Source organism: Lampris incognitus, chromosome 15, assembly GCF_029633865.1.
Source record: "Lampris incognitus isolate fLamInc1 chromosome 15, fLamInc1.hap2, whole genome shotgun sequence".
NCBI lineage: Eukaryota > Metazoa > Chordata > Actinopteri > Lampriformes > Lampridae > Lampris > Lampris incognitus.
Window position 1 is genome coordinate 44702932 of NC_079225.1, and position 13978 is coordinate 44716909.

Genomic DNA, 13978 nt, shown 5'->3' on the forward strand with positions numbered 1-13978 from the left:
GCGGGTTATGGGTTTAGATCATGTGGCAGCAGATGTGATTTGGTACCTGGGGGTCCATACTGGCCGTAGGAGGAGCCTCCCTGCTGATAGGAGCTGTGGTGCATCGGTCCCCCTGGGGCTGAGTGAGGAGACATGGGGGGCCCCGGCGGCTGGGGGCCAAACTGGGAGCCTGAGGCATTCCGCTGCACGGCAGGAGGAAATCCTGCAAATACGGAGCAGCCATGTGACCAGAGGCAAGGCAGGAGAACACAACGCTACTACTTGGAATAAACAGGGAGAGAATCCCCCCAAACAATCAATAAACACCCAAAGTGTATTTACACAAAAGTCATAAAAACAGGAAATCATCTCAGCTTCAAACAAACACAAGACTCACAAACAGTGTAAACAACAGAGGACGATTCTGGGAGATGAAGTTTTAGTTCTGTTCTTGTTGATTTGTCACTTTGAGAAGATATAAAATGTTTTTTAGCACTCACATCCTGAAGACTAGTAATAATGTTTGATCAGCCCGGTGATCTATATCATCAGCTCATCCTGACTCTGGGCTCACCTCTGTCCTGAGACATGGGGGACTGAGTCAGCGAGCCGTGGGGGCCCACGTCGGACACACCTCCAGGGGCCTGGGCACTCATCTGTGGCCCTGAGAGAGAGAGAGAGCGAGAGAGACAGAGACAGACAGACAAACAGACAGGCAGACAGAGAGCGAGAGAGCGAGACAAAGAGAGAGCGAGAGACAGAGAGAGAAGAGGCAGAGACAGAGAGCAAGAGACAGAGAGAGACAGAGACAGTGAGAGACAGAGAGGGAGAGCGAGAGAGAGAGCGAGAGAGCGAGAGACAGAGAGAAAGACAGAGACAGAGAGGGAGAGCGAGAGACAGAGAGAAAGACAGAGACAGAGAGGGAGAGCGAGAGACAGAGAGAAAGACAGAGAGCGAGAGACAGACAGACAGACGGAAAGACTTTCTTACTTAGAGAGTTGCCACAAACAATATCACACACATACGCACCTCCTCCTGGGAGCAGTTTTTAACCCCTGTAATGAGGCCACGGAGGTTGGAGTGTGTGCTTGTGTGTATGTGTGTGTGTGTGTGTGTGTGTGTGTCTGCAGCACATGGCAAGGGGATGCTGTTGCCGTAGTGATAGACTAATGGCTGCCCGCTCACCTTGCCACAGGACTAAACAACCCCCTGTTGGTCTTGTTATCACACACACACACACACACACACACACACACACACACACACATACACACACACACACACACAGAAAAACAGCAGGAGAAACTATCAAGAAAAGAAGCTCAGGAACCAAGATGTCCAACAACAATCCAACAGGACAGCAGGACAGCAGCTGTGTTGGAAAATTAAACCAACAAACTCCAAGAAGACTTAAGTAACTTTTAATGATTCCCTGCCGCCTTTCACACACACACACACACACACACACACGGACACACACACACTTATGCATGCACACGCCCTTGTAGGTAATGACACAAGGGGGCAGAGTTCTGCAGTTGAGTGGGCGGAGACAGATAGAGCGTGACAGAGCTGTTCCAACGCTTTACAGACCCCCATTAAAGTGTGTGTGCGGGCGTCCGGGTGGCGTGGCGGTCTATTCCGTTGCCTACCAACACGGGGATCACCGGTTCGAATCCCCATGTTACCTCCGGCTTGGTCGGGCGTCCCTACAGACACAATTGGTCGTGTCTGCGGGTGGGAAGCCAGATGTGGGTATGTGTCCTGGTCGCTGCACAAGCGCCTCCTCTGGTCGGTTGGGGCATCTGTTCGGGGGGGGGGGGAAACTGGGGGGAATAGCGTGATCTTCCCACGCGCTACGTCCCCCTGGTGAAACTCCTCACTGTCAGGTGAAAAGAAGCGGCTGGTGACTCCACATGTATGGGAGGAGGCATGTGGTAGTCTGCAGCCCTCCCCGGATCGGCAGAGGGGGTGGAGCAGCGACCAGGACGGCTCGGAAGAGTGGGGTAATTGGCCTGATACAATTGGGGGGAAGGGGGGGGATTTAAGTGTATGTGTGTGTGTGTGTGTGTGTGTGTCTGATGTGTCCCACATGTTTGCATTTTTGTGCAACTATGTCTGAATATGAATGTGTTAGTGTATATGTTTATTAAGTACGTATGAGTTTATGATGTGTGTGTGTGTGTGTGTTACCTGGTCCGCTGGCGGGAGAGATGGGTCCGGAGCGTGATTGGTTGGACCCCACAGGGGAGGCAACAGGAGAGGGGGAGGGGCCACTGCGCATGGCGGGGAGGCGGGGGGAGACGTGGGGGGAGAAGGGGGACTGGGCGGGGTTACTGGGCTCCCCCTGGCTGCTACTGGAGCCTGAACCACTCACCGCTGAACTGATTACTGCCTCAGTGCCCATGGGTAGGTCATCAATAGAACCAGACAGATCCTGAACACACAGAGGGGGGAGATATAGAAAATATGATCAATACACAATATCAATACATATCATGATATCTACTCCCATCTGTGACAATACCGCTTATCAATCCAACCGAGGTTCATCACACTGACGTGTCTGGCAACGTAACGTATAATCCATCCATCCACCCATCATCTGAACCGCTTATCCTGCTCTCAGGGTCACGGGGATGCTGGAGCCTATCCCAGCAGTCACTGGGCGGCAGGCGGGGAGACACCCTGGACACATACACACACATTCACACCCAGGGACAATTTAGTACGGCCGATTCACCTGACCTCCATGTCTTTGGACTGTGGGAGGAAACCGGAGCACCTGGAGGAAACCCACACAGACACGGGGAGAACATGCAAACTCCACACAGAGGACGACCCGCGACGACCCCCAAGGTTGGACTGCCCCGGGGCTCAAACCCAGGACCTTCTTGCTGTGAGGCGACCGTGTTAATCACTGCACCACCGCGCCGCCTAATTTTCAAATAATACTCCATTCAAATATTTCACACCTCATTCTGGGAGAAATTTTAAGTAACAGATTCTCAGTATCATTAGTTTGGGCAACAAAATTATACATCATAATGTTATAATGTCCGAACTCCATCACGGTACAATACCAGTGAAAGATGACAAATGATATTATTTAACTGTTGCCTGGCTCCAAGAAGAAAGAAAGCCACTTTATTTCCTCATTGTGTTGTTGTAACGAATTGTATCCCTCCCCGCCCCAATTGCACTTGGCCAATTATCCCACTATTCCGAGCCATCCCGGTCATGCTCCACCCCCTCTGCTGATACGGGGAGGGTTGTAGACCAACCCGTCTCCTCCCATACATGTGGAGTCACCAGCTGCTTCTTTTCACCTGACAGTGAGGAGTTTCACCAGGGGGACGTAGCACGTGGGAGGATCACGCTATTCCCCCCAGTTCCCCCTCCCCCCTGAACAGGTGCCCCGACTGACCAGATGAGGCGCTAGTGCAGCGACCAGGACACATACCCACACCCGGCTTCCCACCCGCAGACACGGCCAATTGTGTCTGCAGGGATGCCCGACCAAGCTGGAGGTAACACAGTCATAGACATGGAAGTATGTTATTATCTAGATTCTTGCTTCATAATGACCCTTTTTTTAAATCCTGAAATTGATTAGGCATGCAGCCGATCTGAAAAACATCAAATAAAATGTTTTTCTATAGAATGACTGATCCTCCGGGTGTTCGGGTGGTGTAGCGGTCTATTCCGTTACCTACCAACTCGAGGATCGCTGGTTCAAATCCCCGTGTTACCTCCAGCTTGGTCGGGCGTCCCTACAGACACAATTGGCCATGTCTGCAGGTGGGAGGCCGGATGTGGGTATGTGTCCTGATCGCTGCACTAGCGCCTCTTCTGGTTGGTCGGGGCGCCTGTTCAGGGAATGGTGGGGGGGCGTGATTCTCCTATGTGTTTTGTCCCCCTGGTGAAACTCCTCACTGTCAGGTGAAAAGAAGCGGCTGGTGACTCCACGTGTATCAGAGGAGACATGTGGTAGTCTGCAGCCCTCCCCGGATTGGCAGAGGGGGTGGAGCAGCGACCGGATGGCTTGGAAGAGTGGGGTAATTGGCCGGACACAATTGGGGAGAAAGGGGGGGGGGGTCCAATAAATAAAAAAGAATGACTGACTGATCTTAACAGATGTAAACTTTAAAAACTTCAGCATCTTAAAAGGACGCAGTCCTTTTGAAATGCTTTTGAAATACTGATGGTTAAACTTTATTCGGCAAATTTTCTGTCAAATTAGATAAAATATGTTTTGGAATGAAATCTCAGAACCTTGAGGTTTTATTGCTTTAGGTGGCAAACTCTCCTTTAGTTCCAACTGCACGTCCAATCAGGTATTTAATCTGGCACCAAAGCCAAACACATGATGTCACAGCCACACTCTGTGAAGCAGCTCATTGACTCGTTCTCAGACATGTCTAGTGAAGCTTTCAGCAGCTCCTAAATCAGCCGAGGCATGTGGAAAGCTGCCGTCTGCATTAGCCCGAGCCGAGGCTTATTAGCAGCCCGACCAACAGCAACAAAGAGATGGAAAATGTTATAAGGGAGTCCAGAATGTACCCACTTATTCCACCCAGGACTGGTGCTGAGGCAGAGGGCTGCTCAGCGCCATGGCAACAACTCAATACTCGCCGACAGAATCTAAATCAGTTCAACCAGCTAGTCCTGATGTACCGGTACAGACAAATGATGACAACTAACACAGTAACACAGTACATTACTATGACACGTGGTACAGGATGTTGTAGATACTGACAGCAGACTTCACGTACTACTTCATATAGACTATACATATTATATAAGGCAGCACAGTGGTTAGCATGGTCGCCTCACAGCAAGAAGGTTCTGGGTTCGAGCCCTGGGGTAGTCCAAAGACATGTAGGTCAGGTGAATCGGCCTAAATTGCCCCTAGGTATGAATGTGTGTGTGTGTATGTCGGCACCGTGTGATGGCCTGGCGGCCTGTCTAGGGTGTCTTCCCGCCTGCCGCCCAATGACTGCTGGGATAGGCTCCAGCATCCCTGACAGCAGGATAAGCAGTTTGGATAATGGCTGGATATTACTATATATAGACAGACTAAATGTATTACTACATACTGACAATAGACTACACATGATCAGTCTCTGCAGACAGTACAGTGAAGGAAAGAACTTCATTACTAACAGCTATCAGTAAAACTACCCAGAATTCACACTGGAAGAAAAACCGTCTAACATGTTAAATTTCTCCAGGGAGAGCGGTTCCACTCCAGCCAAGCCAGTGTTGGTAAAAATGCCAGGCAGCCGTTTTTCAAACTGGCACCGTGTCGAGCCAACGCTCCCACGCTCTTATCTTCAGACCACAGTAGAAACTGGTTCTCTGATGTTTAGGAAATCACCGGTCCGTGCCAGGAAAGGTTTGCCTTGTCTTCACCACCAGTAATGGAGGATGGTTACCAACCATTTTGTCTGTATCAAACTTTCCTCTTGGTGGGTAAAACAGAATAAGAGGCAGGGGTGGTTTGACTTACTGTGGATGGAGTGGTTTTCTTGCCCTGCTCCTGCCATGGAAAGCTAACCAGCAACCTACAGTCATTAGACCAGAAACATTATGAACCACATCAGCACTGGGCCAGACTGAGCCAGGCCAGATACTGTGCCAGATCTCTGCCCGGTCCCCCCCCGACCGTGTCGTCACTGTAGAGTGACAACACTGCTAAAGGGCACCTCTCAGTAGGATTTGCTGAGGAAAGGTGGAGTATTAATCTCCAACTAATTAACAGTTTCCATATTCATTCAGGCATATGAACCATCTAACCCTGTGGTCTAAACAAGCATCAGTGATGTACAGTTGGCTGGAATGAAGGGACCACTTTAAGTTGACGGCCATATGGGGGACAGGCTGTAACCTCTGACCTACCACCCAGTGAACCAACAACCTCCCCTTCCCTCAACTAAAGATTCTGTTTACATCTGATATTTAAAACTTAACGGTGTGAGTAAAAAAAAAAAACACAAGATAATGCAAAGCAATGAGGTGTGAGGAGAAGACAGGTCTGAGTCACGACTCCCTTCATCCTGCTCCTTCACAAGGAGCACTGAAGGAGCTTCAAACTGGGTGGAAAGATCAGATTGTGGACACTAACTCCTCCTGTGCCTCTTCAAACTGGGTGGAAAGATCAGATTGTGGACACTAACACCACCTGTGCCTCTTCAAACTGGGTGGAAAGATCAGATTGTGGACACTAACACCACCTGTGCCTCTTCAAACTGGGTGGAAAGATCAGATTGTGGACACAAACACCACCTGTGCCTCTTAATGGAGAGTGACAGAAGAAGATGACAACTTCATGGAGGTAAAAATAGGAGGGCTCTGCAGAAGCATCCTGGCTGGTAATCTGCACCAGATGTTATTTTGTGTGTGATGGACAGACTCTCTCTCCACCTTGCCTGGTTTGTATTTATTACACAAGAGATGAGAGATCCCAGCGTGGACAGAAAGCAAAAAGAACATAAATCAACACCAAGTGTACAGGTGAAGGCCAGATGGGATGTGTGTACCACAGACAGCAAATCCATGTACAGACTTCACATGATGAAGGACCACTACTTTCAGCAACATTGTTATTCATGTCGGCAGCAATAATACCAGGACGACGCAATCACAGATCACAAAAGCCAGCCTAGTCAGGACGCTGGAGTTGGCTAGAAAGATGTGTCAGCATTGATTAATTGTCTCTGACGATGAGATGTACAGTAGGCTCACCTCAATGAACCACTCGGTTTAAACCTAGTGCGCATACGGCATCAACTAGTCTACTGATCCGAGGAGGGCTGCAGACTACCACATGCCTCCTCCCATACACGTGGAGTCGCCAGCCGCTTCTTTTCACCTGACAGTGAGGAGCTCCAACCCCCCAGTCCTCCCCCCCGAACAGGTGCCCCCGATCGACCAGAGGAGGCGCTAGTGCAGCGACCAAGACACAACCACATCCGGCTTCCCACCCGCAGACACAGCGAATTGTGTCTGTAGGGACACCTGACCAAGCCGGAGGTAACACGGGGCATCAAACCAGCGATCCCCGTGTTGGTAGGCAACGGAACAGACTGCCACGTCGCCCGGACGCCCGCCACCTTAATTCTTAAGTCTATACTTTTTTTCTTTTTGGATTTCTTCCCCCCTTTTCTCCCCAAGGAGGATCACGCTATTCCCCCCCAGTTCCCCCTTCCCCCCGAACAGGCGCCCCGACCGACCAGAGGGGGTAGGTAGCAACCTGGACACACACCCACATCCAGCTTCCCACCCGCAGACATGGCAAGTTGTGTCTGTAGGGACGCCCGACCAAGCCGGCGGTAACACGGGGATTCGAACCCACGAACAACACGATCCCCATGTTGGTAGGCAACCGAATAGACCACTACGCTACCCAGACACCCAAACCTGATGGTTTTCTAAAATACACATGTGAAGGTTTGGTTCTGGGAAAACAATGATGGGTTGGACCGGATCTGTTTCAGTGTTTTCATAGCCGCTCTGAACAGCGCACGTGATTTATGGTTCTAATTAATCCTCGCCATCAGAGCCAGACACAGACGAATACAACTTTACGGCTTCATCCATCACTCACTCCCAAGTTTCAAACGTGCACAACTGCAGTCAGAGTGACGGAAGGAGAAATGCACCCCGCCTCCAATTAAAACACAGAGATATTGGGGAATAGGGAGTAGGAGAGGACGCAGACTACCCACAGTGCATCTCACTGACATCCTTATGCCTAGATAGAGACAGACATAAATAAACAGATAAACAGACAGACAGATAGACGGACTGATGGATAGAGAAATGGATCGCTACATAGCCAGCTCTACCACACACACACCGTCATAATGCTATTGTTAGAACATTACTAATGAGAGGGGAGGAGAGGAGAGGAGAGGAGAGAGAAGAGAGGAGAGGAGAGGAGAGGAGAAGAGAAGAGAAGAGAAGAGAAGAGAAGAGAAGAGAAGAGAAGAGAAGAGAAGAGAAGAGAAGAGAAGAGAAGAGAAGAGAAGAGAAGAGAAGAGAAGAGAAGAGAAGAGAAGAGAAGAGAAGAGAAGAGAAGAGAAGAGAGAAGAGAAGAGAAGAGAAGGCAGTGTGCTGAGCGCTCCCATCAGCTCCTGGGCTAGCCAATGAGAGGATAGAAGCCCCCCCCCCCACCCCCACCGAAACTGCTGAGCCAATCAGATTTGGTTCTGCCTGCAGTATCAACCCTCCCCCACACCTCTCGTTCTCTACCCCCCGTTTCCTTTCCTCCTCACCTCCTTCTTGCCCAGGACGTGTGTTCTCATTAAACAGAGATGCACCCGCAGAGAGAAGTAATAACCAAACGAGAGAATTTGAATTTGACAGAGACAGAGAGAGGGACAGAGAGGGACAGAGACACAGCGAGAGAGAGCGAGACAGAGAAAGTGATAGACCTGGAGAGGGAGAGACAGTGATAAAGAGCGAGAGAGAGAAAGTGAAAGACCTGGAGAGGGAGAGACAGTGATAAAGAGCGAGAGAGAGAAAGTGAAAGACCCAGCGAGAGAGAGAGAGAGAGAGAGTCTTGAAACCCTCAGCTGTGATTTCAGTAAAATATCTATTTGCTACTAAAGCCATCTATGTAGCTGTGGTTGTGGGCCACGTGATGAATAAGTGGTTTTATTCTATACCTGCTTCAGATTTATCGACAGTTTATGCCAAACTGCTCTGCCAGGAGACACATCGTAAGGATCCTCTTTGAGGTTTATATGGTTGGTTGTAACATCTTCATTAAAACCTTTGGGTTCATCAAGTGACCAGATTTGGAGCCAATATCCAAAACAGTGTGCGCCCCCCCCCCCCAAACCTCCCCACATCGTTCCTGTAAGCCACGGGTCACATTAAAGGGACATTTACCTGAACGTCCAGAAACAAGCGCTGGCGGTCTATCTAATCTTGGCTTAGCAGACTATTTCATTGCCTACCAACACGGGGTCAGCGGTTCGAATCCCTGTGTTACCACCGGCTTGGTCGGGCGTCCCTACAGACACAAATGGCCGTGTCTGCGGGTGGAAAGCCGGATGTGGGTATGTGTCCTGGTCACTGCACTAGCACCTCCTCTGGTCGGTCGGGGCGCCTATTCGGGGGGGGGGGGGACAAGGGGGAATAGCGTGATCCTCCCACGCGCTACATTCCCCTGGCGAAACTCTTCACTGTCAGGTGAAACAGGTGAAAAGAAGCGGCTGGTGACTCCACATGTATTGGAGGAGGCATGTGGTAGTCTGCAGCCCTCCCTGGATCGGCAGAGGGGGAGGAGCAGCGACCGGGACGGCTCGGAAAAAAGGGTAATTGGCCAAGTACAATTGGGGATAAAAAGGGGTGGGGGGGGGATCCCGAAAAAACCCCCAAAAACAAACGCTAACCAATCAATCAGATGGATTGGACAGGCTTTCTGATGCATTTAAAAAGAAGAGACGGGGAGGTGGGGGGGTGGGGTCTGGGGAGAAGGCGGGCAGTATTAAACCTAACCTTGAATATAAGGAGGGATAAGGCTGTGATCACAGCCACCGCGCTGCCTTCAGCATCCACTGCTTGATTTTTCCTTCCTCCGCCTGTCACCATGGCAACACTATCGGCACCGCCACTTTACAGGCAGCCTCGGAACTTACGTAGAGAGAGAAGGAGGGAAAGAGGAAGAGAGAGAGTGAGGAAAAAGGAGAGAAGGAGAGAAGGTGGGTGAGAGAGGGAGGGAGAAGATTGTGTGATAGAGAGAACAGGGGGGAGGAGAGGGAGAGAAAGGAAAAGAGCAAGTGAGGTAGGAAGACAGGGAAAGAGGGGGGAATTTTAGTGGGAGGCTCAGAGAGAAATGAGGGAATGGAGAAGCTGGCTGAGGGAGGAGGAAGGAGAGGAGAGCAAACAGCAATCACACTGATGATGCTCGGCACTTCATCACAGCTTTGTTTCTGTCCGCGGTACTATGTTAGTACTGTTAGAGGTACTGTTGTCTGTGTGCCATGTGTATCAGTATGTACTGTGGTACTATGTTAGTACTGTTAGAGGTACTGCTGTTCGTGTACCATGTGCCATGTCTACCTGTATGTACTGTGGTACTATGGTAATACTGTAAGAGGTACTGTTGTCTGTGTACCATGTGTATCAGTATGTACTGTGGTACTAGGTTAGTCTGTTAGTGGTACTGTTGTTTGTGTACCATGTGTATCATAAAACATCAAACTGTAGTTCTATGAATCACAAGATAACCTGGTAGAACTGGAGGCCTGTGATTGGTTCAGGAGCATGGGCCCACCCTGACTGACACTCCTAACTTCCAATCCTGTACTGACAACTCAGCTGGCGTACACAGAGAGGGGACGCCAGCAGAGAGAGGGAGACAGAGGCCATGTCTGAAACCACATACTAGTCATACTACTTCTATTACTAACACTACTCATACTACTAAACAGACTCACCATACTTCAAATACTACTTAAACAACCCATTTTACTATTACTGTCAATGGCGTGAAATCAGTATGTAGTGTATTCATACTGTGAAGTAGGTAAAGTTTGTCCTAATGTGAACTACATCTGCAAGACTTGTAGTATGTAGCAAGTAATGCACTGTGTGTATGTAATGGTAACTGATGGGAAGACACTGTCTGATGGTTCATAGTTCAGTAACAAGGTGACCAATGTCAATTAAAGGCAACATATATATTGATACCAATATATCTATACATATATATTGATAAGAGTATATCTATACATATATAGATAACAACATATCTATGCATATATTGATAAGAGTATATCTATACATATATAGATAACAACATATCTATACATATAGATTGATAACAATATATATATATAGATATATAGATAACAGTATATCTATACATATACATATAGATAACATATCTATACATATATAGATAACAACATATCTATACATATATGTTGATAACAATATATCTACAGATATACATATAGATAACATATCTATACATACGTATATAGATAACAACATATCTATACATATATATTGATAACAATATATCTATACATAGGAGTTCAATCAGACACCTGTAGAATTCTATCTTATCGTGCACAAAGTGACAACATGCAAACAACCAACTTTCAACTTGTCATGTTTCTGTCTCGCTGTCTCTGTCTGTCTGTCTGTCTGTCTGTCTGTCTGTCTGTCTGTCTGTCTGTCTGTCTGTCTGTCTCTCACTCACACACACACACGATCAAAAAATAAGAGAGCACGGACACATAACTCCATGAATCTAATTTTAAGTAAATTTCTGACAAGTCAAAACAGTCAAAAAGTGATTCTAATGGCAGACAGACAGACAGATCGATTGATAGACAGACAGACGGACAGACAGATTGATAGACAGACAGACATCGATAGACAGACAGACAGACAGCTCGATAGACAGAGAGACAGATAGATAGATTGATAGACAGACAGACAGACAGAAAGACAGACAGATTGATTGATAGACAGACAGACATCGATAGACAGACAGACAGATAGATAGATTCCTTGCTGTTAGGCCTCTGAAATCCAGCTTAACAGTAACTACACCCTATCTTGATCAACAGGCCCGTTTGGTTTGCATTTTGTTCTGCCACACTTGTGAAATGGGAGGAACAGAAACTAGAACTCAAGTTCCACATACAACACGTTTTGCTGACGCACCACTTCCCCTTCTCTAGGACGTTGACAACAACAAAGTTGTAAAAACGGACGTGTGTTAATCTCTTGCCATCTGGAGCAAGATTCTCCTGGTAAAATGTGGAGTAAACCTGATCTATGTGTGAAAAACCTTTTACAAGGACTGACAGCAGGAGTGACAGCAGGACTGACAGCAGGACTGGCAGCAGGACTGGCAGCAGGACTGGCAGTAGGACTGACAGTAGGACTGACAGCAGGACTGACAGCAGGACTGACAGTAGGACTGACAGCAGGACTGGCAGCAGGACTGACAGCAGGACTGACAGCAGGACTGGCAGCAGGACTGACAGTAGGACTGACAGCAGGACTGACAGCAGGACTGACAGTAGGACTGACAGTAGGACTGACAGCAGGACTGACAGTAGGACTGGCAGTAGGACTGACAGTAGGACTGACAGCAGGACTGACAGCAGGACTGACAGTAGGACTGACAGCAGGACTGACAGCAGGACTGACAGCAGGACTGACAGTAGGACTGACAGCAGGACTGGCAGTAGGACTGACAGTAGGACTGACAGCAGGACTGGCAGTAGGACTGACAGTAGGACTGACAGCAGGACTGACAGTAGGACTGGCAGTAGGACTGACAGTAGGACTGACAGCAGGACTGACAGCAGGACTGACAGTAGGACTGACAGCAGGACTGACAGCAGGACTGACAGTAGGACTGACAGCAGGACTGGCAGTAGGACTGACAGTAGGACTGACAGTAGGACTGGCAGTAGGACTGACAGTAGGACTGACAGCAGGACTGACAGCAGGACTGACAGTAGGACTGACAGCAGGACTGACAGCAGGACTGACAGCAGGACTGACAGTAGGACTGACAGCAGGACTGGCAGTAGGACTGACAGTAGGACTGACAGCAGGACTGGCAGTAGGACTGACAGTAGGACTGGCAGCAGGACTGGCAGCAGGACTGGCAGTAGGACTGGCAGTAGGACTGGCAGCAGGACTGGCAGCAGGACTGGCAGCAGGACTGACAGTAGGACTGGCAGTAGGACTGGCAGTAGGACTGACAGCAGGACTGACAGTAGGACTGACAGCAGGACTGACAGTAGGACTGGCAGTAGGACTGACAGTAGGACTGGCAGTTGGACTGACAGTAGGACTGACAGTAGGACTGACAGCAGGACTGACAGGAGCATGCGTGAGCTTGATGTGAGATGACAACAAGTAAATGAAATGTGAAAAATTGCAGAACATGGTAGTATTTCAGAAAAAACTGTGTTAAAAGTCATCTGTCACATTGTTTTTTGTGTTGGATTTTCCCCCCATTTTCTCCCCAACTGTACTTGGCCAATTACCCCACTCTTCCGAGCCGTCCCGGTCGCTGCTCCACCCGCTCTGCTGATCTGGGGAGGGCTGCAGGCTACCACATGCCTCCTCCAATACATGTGGAGTCGCCAGCCGCTTCTTTTCCCCTGACAGTGAGGCGTTTCACCAGGGGGGGGCGTAGCACGTGGGAGGATCACGCTAAGCCCCCCAGTTCCCCCTCCCCCCTGAACAGGGGCCCCAACTGACCAGAGGAGGCGCTAGTGCAGCAACCAGGACACACACCCACATCCGGCTTCCCACCCGCAGACACGGCCAATTGTGTCTGTAGGTACGCCCAACCAAGCCGGGGGTGACACCGGGATTCGAAACAACGACCTCCGTGTTGGCAGGCAACGGAATAGACCGCTACACTACCCGGACGTCCCATCCGTCACATTCTAAGTCCTGTGATCCTTCGTTTCATGTGTCACCGAGGAAAATAACCAAACATCTGCTGTACTTGAATGAGGACACATTTGGTTTGACACCCGCTGATGGAAGAACATTTGAATCTGAAAGTGCGGTTGTGTTGAAACAGGGTGGAGGTGGACTTACAGGCAGACTGGAGGGTCTCTCCTGCTGGCTCAGTCCCACGTCATCATGGTTTGGTTTGCCCGGGGTCATAGCAGACTGCCCCCTGCCCCCATACGCCTCCTGGGGCACCTCCTGACAAGCCAGGTGGAACGAAGGAAGGAAATGAGAGAGAAGGTAAAAGGGACATCAGATGACCAACACTGGAAAGATATCATCATCACTATTATCACTGTCCCCATAACAACAACAACAACAACAACAATGTAATCTTTATGGTTTTGGCTGTTTTGTAAAACAGAGTCTCAGAATTTACAGCAGCTTTTGGAGGTGACCACAATAGAAATGGAAAAATGAAAATGGTAGTTTGATAAAAACAAATTATCCTTAAATGAAAGTAGTGATAGACAGTGTCCAACTAGAA

The 13978-nt window shown here is 49.1% G+C and overlaps 1 protein-coding gene across 1 annotated transcript in view; it reads right to left on the bottom strand.

Annotated features, from left to right (window-relative positions):
- Positions 1-13978, bottom strand: part of arid1b (AT rich interactive domain 1B (SWI1-like)) — an 82445-nt gene that overhangs the window by 38688 nt on the left and 29779 nt on the right. Inside the window, exons 4-7 of the mRNA XM_056294062.1 lie at positions 13579-13689; positions 2173-2416; positions 554-643; positions 47-202 (exon numbers count right to left, since the gene is read on the bottom strand). Of these exons, the coding sequence (XP_056150037.1) occupies positions 47-202; positions 554-643; positions 2173-2416; positions 13579-13689 (601 nt within the window). The remainder of the gene's footprint in view (positions 1-46; positions 203-553; positions 644-2172; positions 2417-13578; positions 13690-13978) is intronic.